General features: G+C 49.1%; 1 protein-coding gene across 6 annotated transcripts in view; it reads left to right on the top strand.

Moving 5' to 3' along the window:
• Window positions 1–14,587, top strand: part of MPST (mercaptopyruvate sulfurtransferase) — a 34,137-nt gene extending 19,550 nt beyond the window's left edge. The window contains exons 1-3 of one of the 6 annotated variants that reach the window (XM_073325454.1): window positions 5,071–5,089; window positions 7,620–8,257; window positions 13,243–14,587. In XM_073325454.1, coding sequence (XP_073181555.1) covers window positions 5,088–5,089; window positions 7,620–8,257; window positions 13,243–13,541 — 939 coding nt within the window. In that variant the 5' untranslated portion in view covers window positions 5,071–5,087 and the 3' untranslated portion in view covers window positions 13,542–14,587. Of the gene's footprint in view, window positions 1–5,070; window positions 5,090–5,492; window positions 5,691–5,870; window positions 6,078–6,378; window positions 6,598–7,619; window positions 8,258–13,242 lie in introns of those variants that run through there. The other 5 variants (XM_073325444.1, XM_073325477.1, XM_073325463.1 and 2 more) reach the window with 5 other exon arrangements.
• Window positions 14,588–16,957: the final 2,370 nt, after the last annotated feature.

Here is a 16,957-nt window from a genome sequence, read left to right on the forward strand (position 1 = left end):
TGACATAAGTAAAGAAGTTGCTATTTATTATAATAAAAGAATGTTAATTAATTGAGCAATTGTTGCTGTTGTTAGTGCTGATCACTGGTGGCAGCTATATTTAAGTATTCCTAAAGATGTGTATAATAAGACCCTGTTTTGCACAGAAGGGAAGTTTCTTTGTGAATTTCTGCTTAAAATTGCTGCATAATTTGGTGCTGCCTGCTTCTCCACAAGGAGTATTTTATAGTCTGTAATCCTGACACAATCAACCTACTGCACCAAACTTCCACGGGGAGGGGGAAACTTTGAAAAAGGTGCGTGTGCAGAAGGGCTTGTAAAAAGGCTTCAAAAATTCAGAGATTTTCAGGCCAGAAGTGACATTAGATCATCTAGTCTGCTTTCCTGTATCACCATAGAATTTCATCCTGTTAGCCTGTATTGAGTCCAGTAACAACTTGTGTTTGACTAAAATACATCTTTGAGAATGGCTTCCACCCTTGATTTGAAGAATCCACCAAGGGCATTGGTAATTTGTTCCAATTGTTGATCATCCTGACTCGCACAAATTTGTGAGTAATTTCTAGTTTGAATTTGTCTGGCTTCAGCTTCCAGCCATTGGTTCCTGTTCTGCCTCTCTCTGCTAGTTTAAAGAGCCTTTAGTATCCAATATTTTGTCCATGTGAAGTGGACCCCTGCACCTGACCCAAACCCGATAGGATCCGACAAGAAGTGTCAGGTTCGGGTCAGGTCAGATTGGAAAACAACCCAACCTTCTTGGGCTTGGGTTGGGTCAGCTCTGCTCCCCATTTCCTGTCCCTGCCTGGCCCGCTCCTTCCAGTTTCCACCTTGCTGCACTGTGTGTGCTGCGAAGTGAGCGTGCCGAGCAGTCACAGGGCTTGTGTTGACCGCATGGACAGGTCACAGGAGGTGGTGCTATCTCAGGTTTGATGGGTTGGGGTTGGGTTGGAAAATGACTTGACCCTCTTGGGGTTGGGTCAGGTCAGTTGGGCTTGGGTCCAGTTCAAGTCCAGTCAGGCTTAAAATTTAGGCCTGTGCAGACCTCTAATGTGAAGGTATTTATATACCATAATCAAGTCATGTCTCAATCTTCTTTTTGATACACTAAACAGACTGAGCTCTCTAAATCTCTCATTGTAAGGCACAAGCCTCTTCTACCAACTCTATACTTCCTAAACAGGTTATAACCATTCATGTGAATTGTCCCATCAGGCTTCAGTAATGCCAATTATATAATTTTTTTCTCCTCATTGAGAATTTCTACTTCCTGTTACTTGTTACCCAGACTCCTAGCACTGATATATAAGCAATTTAAGAATGTCTTCTCTTTGCGTTCTTTGCCACATCAGTCCAATTTTTTCAAGATGTCAAGTCTGAAGTTTTGTACTGCATTTGCCTCCTTAGCACCCTCCCCTTGCATTGGTAGTTTAATGGCCTCCTAGCTGCTCTAGTTCATCTGCATTTGAGAAGGTTAGCTCCCTACCTGTGAGATGCAGCCCATCCTGTTTGTACGGCCTCTCTCCCACTGAAAGGTTCAACAAAACCAACACCTTTAGCCTCACACCAATCGTGCAGCCAACAATTCACCTCCAGTATTTTCTGCCTTCTCTCATTCATGGGACCAGTATGATCTCCAAGAAGATCACTTAAACTTTCCTTTTCTTCCACTTGCTTCCAACATGTCTAGGGTCTTCTATAATAATTCTATAGTTCCATGTGATGCTTGTCATGGGTTCCAATGTGTATCATAATCAGTTGCCAGTCAACTTCATAAACCTGTCTAACTACAGTTACCTCTCATATCTTCACACCAGGGAGACAGCACACCATCCTATTGTCCTTCTGCCTCTTGTTTAATTTTCTGTCTGCTCTTCTTAATATGGAGTCACTGATGATGATGATTTGCATTCTTAGGATGACTGAAGAACTTCTCTTGGTAGCTTATTTCCTATTGTAAGGACACCCATCAGCTATGTCCCCTGTGGCTTTCTGTTCCATTCATCGGAGAAAAGGTTCTTCTATAGTAGATTTGCTACCTGAAAACATTTTGATACTTCTCATTGGGTTGAATGCCTCCTGACTCTCATTCCCCTCTTGGTCACAGACTGCCTCTTTGGTTTCTACTCTCTCATCACTGATCACCTTGTGGTGTCTGTGACAATGATTTCCAAATCTGGTTGTCCAAGAAGTCTTCATTGCCTCGGATAAATCTATTGTGGCTTCCAGCAAAGAGGAAAACATAGCACATCCAATGCAAGTCACAGCAGCTGTACCCTCATTATCCCTATCTGCTACCTTATGTAAAGACATATCCAGTGAAGAGCTGGCAAAAGCTGAAGAACCGGTTCCTTCAGTTGCTCCGGGTCTTCGGCGGCTCTTCGATGGCAGGTCCTTCAGTCACTCCAGGTCTTTGGCGGCACTGAAGGTCCCGCCGCCGAAGTGCTGCCGAAGACCAGAGTGACTGAAGGGCTCGCCATGGAAGTGCCGCCAAAGACCCGGAGTGCCGCCGGGTGAGTACAAATTAAAAAGAGATTCTCAGGGGAGCCTCCCCAGCTGAGAGCTCAGGTGGGCCAGACCGGATAGTCCCGCGGGCCGGAGTTTGCCTCACTGAGACCCAAAACCGGCTTTCAAAAGTTCTAAACCGGCTTCAAAGTTAACAACTGGTTCGTGCGAACCGGTACAAACCAGCTCCAGCTCACCACTGTACATATCTAAAACTGGTTTCACAATCCCTCTGTAAACTCCCAGTGAGATTTATCTGGTTTGTCTCTCCTGTTCACCTGGCAACTGATATATATTAAGCCTCACTGTTCACCTACCTCCCTCACAAACAGGGAGGGAATAACCACTCAGAGACATCAAACACTAGTTCTGTTCAGGTTTCAGAGGAACAGCCGTGTTAGTCTGTATTCGCAAAAAGAAAAGGAGTACTTGTGGCACCTTAGAGACTAACCAATTTATTTGAGCATGAGCTTTCGTGAGCTACAGCTCACTTCATCAGATGTTTACCGTGGAAACTGCAGCAGACTTTATATACACACAGAAATCATGAAACAATACCTCCTCCCACCCCACTGTCCTGCTGGTAATAGCTTATCTAAAGTGATCAACAGGTGGGCCATTTCCAGCACAAATCCAGGTTTTCTCACCCTCCACCCCCCCACACAAATTCACTCTCCTGCTGGTGCTAGCCCATCCAAAGTGACAACTCTTTACATAATCAAGTCGGGCTATTTCCTGCATAGATCAAGGTTTTCTCACATCCCCCCCACCCCCATACACACACAAACTCACTCTCCTGCTGGTAATAGCTCATCTAAACTGACCATTCTCCAGGTTTAAATCCAAGTTAAACCAGAACATCTGGGGGGGGGGGGGGTAGGAAAAAACAAGAGGAAACAGGCTACCTTGCATAATGACTTAGCCACTCACTGAGACCCAAACAGATCTGTCTCACCCAGGCAGTTCAGGGACCCATAGCCCAGGTACACAACACTGATGGAGAACAAACAAACAGATGGAACAAACACAGCAGTCACCAAGTCCCTGTAGCTGCAAGCATAGGATCCACATATTCATCTTCTGAAATGGCCCTGTTTGCCATTCCTGTTCCCATTCCCTTCTAAAAGGTGTGTATGTGTTTGGGGGTCAGGGAGAGGGCTGGTGATATGGGCCACAATTTTTCTCATAGAAAAAGTTTCAAGTCAGGGAGTTGCATGTCTCAAATCCATCAGACCGGTTTAACAGTTGAGTGGCTGCGTCACCTGGGGTGACCCGAGACTTATTTTGTCAGGTACGCCCTGTCAAAACCCAGCTCCTTTTTCAAACTCCATATAGAAAATATAAGTAAGGTGGAGATGTGACATCTTATTGCACAATAACAAAGCTTCAGGTCAATGAATGGCAGGCCCCAGTTTCTTCAGTCTGACGGTTGCTGGGATGTATCACTTGGGGTGCCCCAAAGATGTATTTTGTCATGTACAGCCTGTCAAGCCCCAGCTCATTATTCAAACTCCATGTACAAAATGGAAATGGGGTGGGGGCATGACATGTGGCAGCATACTGCTGAAGAAGAACACTTCAGGTTGGCAAGCGGTGTGCCCCAGCTCCTTCAGAACAGTCTGACAATCATAGAGACATGTCACTTGGGGTGACCTGAGACTTATTTTGTCACGTGCAGTCAGTCAAATCCCAGCTCTTTATTCAAGCCCCATTTACAAGGTAGTAGTGGGGCAGGACCACGACATGTAACAGCATAAGTTGCAGGAACTACACTTTGGGTCAGGCAGCAGCCTATCCCAGCTCCTTCAGAACAGATTGTTGGTCACAGGCATGTGTCACTGCAGGTGACATGAGATTTAGTTTGTTATGTACAGTCAGTCAAATACCATCTTATTTGCTTATGTAATTAATAATTAACTAATGTATCTTTGTCACATTCCATCACATTAATTTGATGCCATTTCTAAACATTTACTCTTACCCTTCTATATTTTAAACAATTTTGGCCTTTGAATAAGGAGCTGGTACCACCAGTAAGGAACTGGGAATAAGGAACCATCTTCAGCCTCCTGTGGGGCATAAAACTGAAACCCTGATGGCAGGGGAAGGAGGTAACAAGGTGAAACCAGACTCCAGAATCATTGACAGTGCAGTCAGATGACTGGCTAAATCAGTGTTAGGGCAAAGGGCAAGTCTCAAAGAAGAAACTGTGAAGTGTTGCAGCTGTTTTGGTCCCAGGATATTAGAACAAGGAGTGTGAGGTACTACTATCTGTTATGGGACCAACTTCTGTTGGTGAGAGATGAGCTTTCAAGCTACCAGTACCAGAAGAACTCTGTGCTGCTGGCTGGAAAGCTTGTCTCTCTCTCTCCCACAGAAGCTGGTCTCATAAAACAGTGGGTTTCAACCCAGGGTACGTGTACCCCTGGGGGTATGCAGAGGTCTTCCAGGGGGTACATCAATTCATCTAGATATTTGCCTACTTTTACAACAGGCTATACATAAAAACACTAGTGAAGTCAATACAAACTAAAATTTCATACAGACAAGTGACTTGTATATACTGCTGTATATACTATACTGACATGTAAGTACCATATTTATATTCCAATTGATTTATAATTATATTGTAAAAATGAGAAAGTTGGCAATTTTCCAGTAATAGTGGCTGAGACACTTTTTTGTATTTTATGTCTGATTTTGTAAGCGAAATTAAGGACCTAAGAACGGCAATAGCGGGTCAGACCAAAGGTCCGTCTAGCCAGTATCCTGTCTCCCGAAAGTGGCCGATGCCTGGTGCTTCAGAGGGAATGAACAGAACAGGCAATCTCTGAGTGCTCCATCCTGTCGCCCATTCCCAGCTTCGGGCAAACAGTGAAGTGAGGTGTAACTTGGGAGTACGCAAGAGAAATCAGGCTCGTGACAGGGTTACAGTAGTCTGGAAAGGTTGAGAGCCACTGCCATAAAAGGTATTACCTCGCCCACCTTGTCTCACCCTAGAAGAAACTCTAAAGGGCTCTGCAGAAAGCTAGGACTGTGGTCTCAGGCAGGGTGAGGGTCACAGTACAAGTGTAAGGGAAGCGAGCTAAAGACCAGCTGACACCTCACTACACAGCAAGACCGGGAGACTCCCTCCTCATGAAGGAAACCGCTGGACACAAAGGCCTCCTGCTCTCGGAAGAATCCTGGTGATGGAGGAGCCGCTCCCAGCCCCCCCGCCTCAGAGAAACCCCTCAGGACTAAATCCCCGGCGGGAAACGCCCGCAGGAGGGCGCGCTCCAGAGCAGGATCCCGGGCCAGCACACGGGGCGGGGGGAGGGGCCGGAATCTGGGTTAAAGGGGTGTGGGTGGGTGTGTGTGTGGGGGGGGACGGGTTGCAGAGGGCAGCGTTGGCAGCGCAGCTCGCTCCGGAGCCCTGGGCCACGCAGCGCCAGTCCACACGCGCAGCGCGGGCGGGTGCCTGTCCCGGGCGAGGCCGGCCTTGCAGCGCCGCGCTCCCTCCGCATTGCACTCGGGGCACGCGTATTGCCCTGACTCGGCAGCGGCTCCCGGCGCCGCACCCTGGCGGCCACAAGGTCTCTTTGATTCATTTCCTTCTCGCCCCGCGGGCGGCTCGGACCATTGTTGCGAGGAGGGGGGTGTGTGTGTGTGTGTGTGGAAACCCCCCCCCGGAGAGTGCTGCGCGGGGCCGCTCCCTCCGGCAAGCCCGCCCGCTGGTGGCTGGGAGCGGAGGGGAGCTGCTGCGGGTTGGCTCTGGGCTGGGAGGGCTGGTGCGGGGCGGTCCCTTCTGCCCCCGCCTCCCCCCACCCCCCCAGGAGTTGGTTTGGGCGGGCAGCCCTTTCCCGTATTGGGCAGCCGGGTGGGAGCTGGTGCTTCTCTCCTCCCAGGAGCGAACGTACGGAGGGGGCGGGAGCGCCGCGCATTGGGGGAGGCGGCCTGAAGCCCGTGTCAGTCACGCCGCTGAGCAGCCGCGGCCCAGCAGCGGGACGGAGGTCTGGGCAGTAGCCTGCTGGACGGGAGTCGCTCACTCGAAGGCAGGAACTTCTGCGGGCTCAGGGCCAGCGGCCCCCAGGCTCCCTAGGCTGAACCTGGCTGGTGGGCGCGGAGTGGTTGCGCCGATCCCCAGGCTCTGGGTTGGAAGGAGGCCGTGCCAGGCCTTGTTGGCACGCTGGCATGCTTTCCGCTGCTGCCCTGAGCGGGGGCTGTCCCTTAAAAGCTGATGGGGACCGTGCAGTTAGTGCCTTGTAGGGGCTGGTCAGGCCAGGGAGTGGCCTTGAGTGGGCATTGGCCACTCCTGTCTGCTTCGTGTGTAACACCCCTGGCAGTGGGAACCCAGGGTCCAGTACCGCCAGGGCAGGGGCAGGGGGGATGCTGCTGGCTCAGCCAGGTCCGAGGGGACAACCCTCTCTGCCTGGAGTTCTTTCTCAGCCTGCCGCGGAGGCAAGGGCTCTTCCCAAAGCTATGCTGCTTTCCTCTCTCGGGCCTGTGGCGTGGGGCAGGGAGTTGTAGGAAAGTCACAGTGCTGGCAGAGTGTGCAACAGCAAAACTTGGGCATAGGGAAACGAACAGCTTTTTTAATGGGGCGGTGGCAGTCCTTAATTCAGGACGCGGGACCCAACCATGCAGAGCTCCCTTTTGTGAGGTTCAGATTGCTGGCTCTGGTATATGCAGCAGGTGCCAGGGTGCCTCACACGCAGGGTTCTCTCTTCCTGATCTTGAATACAGGTTCCTGCCACATGCAGCTGACTCATCTTGGGGTGAGGCAGGCTCTGCAGATGTTCCTCTCCCTAGATTTCGCTCTCTGTCTTTAACTGGGCTCATTTCATGATCTCTGGATCGCCAAACCGATTTCTGATGTAGCCCCAGTGGTGTTACAGAGCTGACTTTACCCTGGTGTGAACACAGTGAAGCAGAGGTGGGGTTGTATTCTGTAACCTGGGGCCCAAGTTCTTTTCTTCTACTATTTGTATTATTGTAGTGCTCAGGAGCCCATTGTGCAAGGTGCTGTACACACAGAACAAAAGACAGTTCTTCCCCCAAAGAGCTCTAGTCTCTTTTTTCGCAGTAGCTCACCCTAATATCTCCTGTCACTAATTCCTGACTTTTCCCCCCTTCAGGAAACCCCAGAGACTGTCTGAATCTGGCCAGGACTCAGGAGCAATGTCTCAGCAGTTCCTTTATCGGGCACTGGTGTCGGCTAAGTGGCTCTCAGAAACCATCAAGTCCCCTCAGGCTGGGCAGGCTGTGAAGATCCTGGATGCGTCCTGGTACCTCCCGAAGATGAAGCGTGACCCCCGGCATGAGTTTGAGGAGCGCCACATCCCTGGTGCTGCTTTCTTTGACCTCGACCTATGTAGCGACCGTATGTCGCCATATGACCACATGCTGCCCAGTGCGGATGACTTTGCGGAGTATGTGGGCAAGCTGGGTGTGGGGAACGACTCCCATGTGGTCGTGTATGATGCCAGCGATCAGGGTCTCTTCTCTGCTCCCCGTGTCTGGTGGATGTTCCGGGCCTTTGGGCACCATGCTGTTTCCCTTCTGGACGGTGGGCTGAAGAACTGGCAGCGGGAGGGGTACCCACTGAGCTCTGGCAAGAGCCGAGCAGTTCCTGCGGAGTTCAGTGCCTCCTTGGACAAGTCACTGGTGAAGACCCATGAGGACGTAGAGGAGAACATAGAGTCACATCGCTTCCAGCTGGTTGATGCTCGCTCTGCAGGGCGGTTCAGAGGGACGGAGGCAGAGCCCAGAGAAGGTAACACCTCTGCTTAGCCATCGCTGTGACAAACATGGGGTTCATTTTAAGGCACAAACCCAGAACCATGACTCTCGTTCCCAGCTGAAGGTTGAGGCTGGAAACTCACTTTTTCCAAAGATGAGTTTCAAGAGGAGGATGCTTGGCTGATATCTATCCCTCTTTGTGGTTGCTGTCTCTGCTTACCTATGTCTATTTGCTACTCCCACTGTTCTGTTCTCTGTATGCTGCTGGAAAAGCTTGCTTAAAACACATTCACCCTGGGGCAAAGCCTTATGACACCAAATGATTAGGGGACTGGAACACATGAGTTATGAGCAGAGGCTGAGGGAACTGGGGATGTTTAGTCTATGGAAGAGCAGAATGAGGGGGGATTTGATAGCTGCTTTCAACTACCTGAAAGGAGGTTCCAAAGAGGATGGCTCTAGACTGTTCTCAGTGGTAGCAGATGACAGAACAAGGAGTAATGGTCTCAAGTTGCAGTGCGGGAGGTCTAGGTTGGATATTAGGAAAAACTTTTTCACTAGGAGGGTGGTGAAACACTGGAATGCGTTACCTAGGGAGGTGGTGGAATCTCCTTCCTTAGAAGTTTTTAAGGTCAGGCTTGACAAAGCCCTGGCTGGGATGATTTAATTGGGGATCGGTCCTGCTTTGAGCAGGGGTTGGACTAGATGACCTCCTGAGGTCCCTTCCAACCCTGATGTTCTATGATTCTGTGATTCAAACACAAGATGTTTAGTAGTTCAGCATCTGTGCCAGCAGTAAGCCCTGAGGACTTTAATCCTGTGTTAGGGGAAATCAGCCTAGTTAGCATATGTGACTCCATTTTGGGTTTCCTCTCGGCCATTAACTAGAAGCGAGCACATCACGTACCAAGGGAGGATCCTTCAGGGTAGACAGCTGGACAGTTTCAAGATAAGGGAAACAAAGGAGACAGGAACCAGCCGACATGCCTGAAATAGTTGCTAATTCAGCTTTTTTGCATGGGGAAGGTGGCTGCAGGGGATTGGTAATAGATAAGGAGAAGGCCTGTTTATTGGTTTAGGCCCCCCCACCGAGGCACACAGGCAGGATGTTTTGCCAACAGTATATAATCTTTGTGTAACCTGTAATCGGGGTCCCGTTATGCTCGAGCGTGTTACCGCTCTGTTAAGCGGAATAAACCTAGAAACTTTGAGATACTCTGCAGTCTGTCTTTATTTGGTTGCCTCAGCCTAGAAACGAACTGTACGTGTCCTAACTGGAATAATTCGTAACAGTTTTGGCGACCCAGATGGGACTCTAGGCTCGCCCTTGTAAGCGAAGCCGCACTCCTTCCCTCGGACAACTCCAGCCGGCACCGGATGAGTTCACCTTCGAGAACTCCGAGGAACGGGAGTGTGGGCCGTCGCTTAGGCGATAAGGTGGCACATTAGGCGTTCTTTTGGTAGCCCTAGAATGGGCTCTGGGCAGAGTGTGAGCAGGGGAACCCCTTTGGCTGAGATTCTTGAGAATTGGAAAATATTTCTGGCACCCCTGGGTTAGGTAAAAGGAGAGCTGTAATTTTGTGTAAAGTTGAGTGGCCAGCGCTGACTATTCAGACGCCCTTTGGATGGCCACCTGACGGAACTTTTGGACAGGATGAATTAACCTGCCTTAGACAACAACTGGAGGACAAGCATCCAGCTCAAATGGATTATTGGTATGTATGGGATAATTGGGCATACGCCCGAGATAAGGGGCGCCCCTCGACTTTGGGCTCTGGTACCAGATCTAAGGTTTGCATGCCGCTTGCAGGTTCCGCTCCGCCCTATGCTGCTTTTCCTCCTCCGTCTCTTCCCCCTACTCCTCCTCCTGTTGCCTGTCTATACCCGTCTCTAACCCTACCCCCTGTTGCGCTTCAAGCGCCCCGGATACAACAGCCCGTTGCGACAGGCACTGACTGTGTCACTATGATCATGGTCCACCGCCCTTTTGGCCCTGGTAACCTGGCAGTCACAGATGCGGAGGTTGTGGGACAGTCCAGAAAGAGTCCTACAGATTATCCGTTCAGTCTTTACGGCATTTAAGCCTAACTGGGCAGACATCCAGGCTATTTTGCAAACCCTATTTACCCCCGACGAGAGGTATTCTATTCTAGACGCTAATCGGCGTTGGGTGGGGGACGCTGAGAATCGCACCCCTTGGTCCGAAGCCGATCCAGGTTGGAATCCTAACAACCTCAATGGCCGGGCCAGCCTCTCAGCTGCCCGGGAAGGGCTCCTGGAGAGCATCCGTAGGGTGGGTAGTAAGACGGCAAATTGGTCAAAAATTAGAGTGCCAGCAAGACCTAAACGAGCATCCGTCTGCATTTTTGGCCCGTTTGTTTAAGCAGGTTACAATGTATGGGGGAGGGGTGGAGCCAGAAGCCAAGGTTAGCCGCACGATGATGGTCTCTTACTTTGTCGATCAAGCGGCACCAGACATAAAGAAGCATTTAACTAAACATGTTCCCGATTGGCCAGGGAAACCCCTAAGCGAAGTAGTTCGCCTGGCCACTTTCGTGTTTAATGGTAGGGACGAGGAGAAAGCTAAGGAAAAACGTAAGCAAAAGAAGGAGGAAGTAAGGATGTTGGCAGCCGCACTGCAGGTTCCCTTGAGGAATCAGCACTGGCAGGGACACAGGAATACAAGAGGGAGGGGATGCGGACGCGGGACAGGATGGGGAGGAGGAAGGGGTGGGACAAGGAACAGGAACTGTAATTATTGTAAGCAACCGGGGCACTGGAAGAGGCAATGCCCCGTGCTTCCACAAGGGGCTCCTTGGCAGGATCAGCCGGAGATCGGTTCTTCCTTTCCCCATAACGCTCCCCAGGACTTTGCTAATCCCCAGTGACTAGAGGAGGCGATTTTGGGAGCCGTGGGAGAGTTAGAATGGGATCTTGGATTGCAGTCTCAAATTTACTTGAAAATTGGGGAAAAGTTTGTACCCTTTTTGGTGCATACCGGAGCCACCCTTTCCACTTTAACTTTTGTTCCGGGCTCTCTTTCTAATACCAAGGTCTGGGTGCAGGGTATTGAGGGCAACCCATGCCCGGCTCCCCTATCCTGCCCCGTCCCTGTGGAGCTGGGTTCTTTAAAGTTGTCACATAGATTTGTTGTCATGCCAGAAGGCCCCGCTAACCTTCTTGGGTGGGACGTGCTTAGCAAACTGAGAGCCCACATATATTGTGCCCCCAAGGGGCTTCGCATGTCCATCCCGGACTCGGCGGTTGTTTCTCTTATGGCCTCGATTCCCGATCTCCCCACAGAACTGTCCAGCTGTCCACCCTGAAGGATCCTCCCTTGGTACGTGATGTGCTCGCTTCTAGTTAACGGCCAAGAGGAAACCCAAAATGGAGTCACATATGCTAACTAGGTTGATTTCCCCTAACACCTGGCAGTGAAGATCTCCATCTGACAGCCAGATTTACTGTAGATTATAATTTGTATTATGGTAGTGCATAGAAGGCCCGATTCTGGTATGTGCTGTACAAACACATAGTAGGAGACAGCCTTGCCACAAAGAGCTTACAACCTAAATGGTCAAGGCAGACAAATGGTGAGAGAAGGGGAAGATTAAGAACGTAAGAACAGCCATACTGGGTCAGACCAAAGGTCCATCCAACCCAGTATCCTGTCTGCCGACAGTGGCCAATGCCAGGTGCCCCAGAGGGAGTGAACCTAACAGGTAATGATCAAGTGATCTCTCTCCTGCCATCCATCCCCACCCTCTGACAAACAGAGGCTAGGGCCACCATTCCTTACCCATCCTGGCTAATAGCCATTAATGGACTTAACCTCCATCAATTTATCTAGTTCTCTTTTAAACCCGGTTATAGTCCTAGCCTTCACAACCTTCTCAGGCAAGGAGTTCCACAGGTTGACTGTGCACTGTGTGAAAAAGAACTTCCTTTTATTTGTTTTAAACCTGCTACCCATTAATTTCATTTGGTGGCCCCTAGTTCTTATATTATGGGAACAAATAAATAACTTTTCCTTATTCACTTTCTCCACACCACTCATACTTTTATATACCTCTATCATATCCCCCTTAGTCTCCTCTTTTCCAAGCTGAAAAGTCCTAGCGTCTTTAATCTCTCCTCATATGGGACCTGTTCCAAACCCCTAATCATTTTAGTTGCCCTTCTCTGAAACTTTTCTAATGCCAGTATATCTTTTTTGAGTTGAGGAGACCACATCTGTACGCAGTATTCAAGATGTGAGCATACCATGGATTTATATAAAGGCAATAAGATATTCTCCATATTATTCTTTATCCCTTTTTAATGATTCCTTACATCCTGTTCGCTAATGATTCCTAACTATAATAACTAACTATTCCTAATTATGGCTGTTCTCCTGCTGGGAATCTGAGGCACACAGCGATTATGATACACATCTAAGGTCAAACAGGAAATCTGTGGCAGAGGAAGGAATAGAAATAAGATTTTCTGAGTCCCATTCCTTGCCTTCACCCTAAAACTATCCCTCCTCTCAGCTGATTCACCTGTTGCCACAGCTGAGTCCCAAATCAAGCATATAGAAGTGATGTTGCATACATTGTGACTAACACATGCGGCTGAAAGAGGGTGCTCCTATCCCTACCCCAAGCTGTTAGAGCTGCACCCCAGAAAGTGACTTTCCGTCCGTACAAGAAGTGAAGAAAGCTGTGTATTTTAGTATGAATGCAGAGTCCCATGGTTCAGAGGCAGCAGTGCACTCAATCTCTTGGGGACCTGGGGAGGCGGAAGAGAAGGTAGCTCCCACACACCCCATCACTTTAATAATATTTAGCTTTGATATGATGCCTTGTGGTCAAACATACAGACATTAACCCTCACATAACCTTGTGCAGTGGCTGTAGAGGGAGGGTTGCCAAGGCATGAGTATGCGTGGAGGGTAGTCAAGAAGGGGTTGTGCGATGGAACCCTCCGTGATGTAAAAATTAACTCCTGTCTGCGTTGGTCTCCTTCCTCTTCCTCCAGGAATTGAGCCTGGTCATATCCCTGGCTCCCTGAACATCCCCTTCTTGGATTTCCTCACAGAAGCTGGCTTTGAGAAGACCCCTGAAGTGATCCGCAGCTTATTCCAGGAGAAGAAAGTGGACCTCTCAAAGCCAGTGGTAGCCACATGTGGCTCGGGAGTCACTGCCTGCCATGTGGCCTTGGGGGCGTACCTCTGTGGCAAGCCAGACGTGGCTGTCTACGATGGTGCCTGGGTGGAGTGGTACATGCGGGCTCGGCCTGGAGAGGTCATCTCTGAGGGCAGAGGCAAGACCCTCTGAAGCAATGCTTCTGTCCCTGCGGTGCAGACAGATTGCCTTGGAACAGGCTTTGGGAGATGGTCTTAGCCTTTCCTGTTTTTAAAATCATAGTGGTATTGAGTGAAGGTCTGGGGTGACAAATCTAAACACATGGTTCTAGTCCCTTCCCCCTACTCCCCTCCCCCTTCTTGCCTACAACCCATTTTTCTGGGCATGGAAGATGCCTTTTTACAGCGTCTTATTAGGGGGAGGAAGCACTTGTTATGGGTTGGTGGAATAATTGATTCAGGCTGGACTCATCAGCTGGGATGATCCCTCCTGATTAGACACTGAGTGAGGAAGATGAGTGGAGGAGCAATTTAGGTTTCTCCTCGTAGTTGGACTCTGATTTGTTCTCAGCCAGTTCTGCATCCACCATTGTTCCTGGGGAACTTGAAATCCTGTTTTTTTTAAAAAGAAAGTATCTATTTAAAAGGTTACATAATAAAAACATTTAATGAGTTTAAAGGTTTTTCTCCTGAACTGAGCCCAGGACAGTATAGCTGGGGCTTCTCCTTCCTAGATCACAGAGGCATCTTGCTCTGTACCCCTCCACAGGGAGTGTTTAGTTACCACAGCTACATATATCCAGCATACGTCTACAGTGGAGCTGGAGCAGGTGTAAGGTGTGAGCCGGTACGACATCGTGCATCAACTATGGGAGAGGGACTGAGAGACTTTTTCCATTGGACCATATGAACTGGAACCATAAACTCACTGAACATTAAATCCCACCAAATGAGGGTAGATCCATCCCCATCATCGTATCCACTCATTATACTCCACCCCTGAACATAACCATTATATGGACAACATACCCGCATATCTCAGTGTCTGTACTTTAACCGGTTAAACTTTTACTACCAATGGGGGAGATTATGTATTCCTTACGCCACCCATTCCTAAACCAAATTTCGCACCCCTTGATAATCTGTACCTTATTCCCTGATAACCAGAAACTTCTATGCTTAAACTCTGTACCGTTTTCTTTTTACTTCAACATCATCTTAATAAAATTATGAAATCCAGCTCCGACAGACAGACCTGCACCAGCAGTGAAGCTGCAGCAGTGTGAGCAGCCAGCCCGAGGACGTACCTGCAGTTTCAGACTGGATCATGCTTGGGGCTGCTAGGCTGTCATGCAGTTTGTGCGGCTGCGGCTGCAGCTACGCTGCTGTTTTTAGCGTGCTAACTCGATCACAGCTAGCGCAGGTATGTCTATCCAGGTGGCAAATTACACTTCCAGTGTAGACATACCCTTATTCTCTATGAAGAAAGCTGTGCTGATGAAGTGACTGCAGTATTTGTTTCATCCTTGGTAGGTATATTTCAGTTTCCCTGGGAGAGACCTGTAGACCAAATAAGAAAGGGACAGCATACCTCTCTGTTGTTTGTTTCAGGCTGTTAATGTCCTGCAGCCATGCAATTGTGCAACTTTCAGATGCTATGTTCCAATTCAGCATGATACTTACACATGCCTAACGCTAGGAATGAGAGTACTCCCCCTGTAGGCAGTGTTGCTCCCAGGATATTAGCAAGACAAGGTGGGTGAAGTAATAGCTTCTATTGGATCAGCTTTTGTTGGTGAGAGAGACAAACTTACATAGAGCTCTTTTTCAGGTACTTGCACTGACTTGCATGGGACTGTTCGTGTGCTTACAATTAGTTATGTGCTTCAGTACCTTGCTGAGTTGAAGCCCTAGCGTAATGGCAGTCATTTTCACAAGGCCACCACCTTAAGTCTTGGAGCTGAAAATCTCCCCCAGCAGACATCAGGGGTATTTGATTCAGTGCATTCGGAGAGTTAATCTGCTCTTGGTTACACCTGTACAAGGACAGTGGCCTCAATATATTTGATTAAAGAAAGGTCCCTGTTGATCATAACACCCATTGTCCTAGACAGCTTGAAGAGAGAGGTGGGTGAGGGGGTGTTTGTCTCCTGATCAATTCCCAGGGAGCAGCTGGGATGCATTACATATGGTGGGTTAGGTGTTAACAATTTGCCCTTCCTTCCATGATGACTTCATTCTTGTGGGTGGGCCAGATCCTGACATCTGGGCAACAAACAGAGGCCAGTGCTGACAGAAGAACTCATGCTATGACTAAAGACCTTCCCTGGATCATCTGCAGCTGTAGAAGGAAAGAGATGGATAGGGAGTGGGGCAGAGAAAAGTGGGGAAAGAGATGCAGGCTAAGGAATTGAAGGACGGAGGCTGGAGAAAAAGGAGATAGATGGGGGGGATAAGAGGAAAAAATAGATGACAGACAATAAGGGTTTGGGCCTGAGTCTCCACTCTAACCAAGGTATGCCATATAGAGTTAAGGAGCAGGGGAGCAAAAGTGACTATGCCACCTATAGTTTATATTCTTTGTGCATCCAGGGGCCTGTCTATCTGTCTTCTCTTCTAAATTAGAGGAGACTCAAGGCTGTTCATATTTACACTCAGCAGTGGTGGCCTAGGGACTACTCAGCAGCTGAAAATAGCTAGAGGACAGCATATTCCAGCCACATTACCTCCTACCCCCGGCACACCCCCTTCGCTAGAGAGGAGTGGGGTAGGCTGGCTCTGTTTTCCAGGGAACCCCTTTAGACTTGGTTACTCACCTGTGGGGAAAACTGTTGCCTTTATGCCCCTTATATGGCATAAAGGGACTGAATTGTACCAGAGAACTAGCTCCCTAAATGGAATAAAAAAAAGAAAGGGTGTGTGTGTGTGTGAGACCCAAGAAAAGACCCAACTGTAAGGTTAATAGACGTGTGCCTACATTTCAGCACTGCACTTTATGGCTATTGCCCTGGCAGGAAAGGGTCAGGTACCTGTTTGGGCGGGTGGCTTTGGGCCAGTGTTAGCCTTTGGGAGGGAAGCTACCTGTGTTTTTCTGCCTGATGTGAATACTGTTTGAAATGTTGGCAAAGGTGGTTGCAGTTAATAAGTCAGATGACCTCTGTTGGGCATGGTAGAAGCATAGTTGAGGGGATAGATAAAGTTTGCGTGTTTCACCTGGGCCAGGGGTCATGTGCAACTTAACTTCCAAAAGGGCACCCTCTCTTCCTTCTCAAAACCTTCCCCCCTCCCCCGCCACAAATGGGGCACTCAGAAGAGACAGAGGTAGGTCTTGTGAATGAGTTAATCCCCTGGATGGGGGTGCGGGCAAGGCCTGGGACTGCATAAACATAGAGACACCCATCCAGGAAAGGGAGGTTTATGCAAGGCAAGTTTGGAGTTGGTGATGGGGTAGCAGCCAAGGGGAAAACTTGCTGACTAGGTGATCATCACTGCAGATAAATTAAAAAAACAACAACAGGGCTTTGATAGTGGACACTGGTCCCCTACATGCATGAGCACCCACATAGTCTCAATGACCAAAATAGTTCGAATCCTCTATGAGTGTCTTGC

The sequence above is a fragment of the Lepidochelys kempii genome, chromosome 1, assembly GCF_965140265.1.
Source record: "Lepidochelys kempii isolate rLepKem1 chromosome 1, rLepKem1.hap2, whole genome shotgun sequence".
NCBI classification, from domain to species: Eukaryota; Metazoa; Chordata; order Testudines; family Cheloniidae; genus Lepidochelys; species Lepidochelys kempii.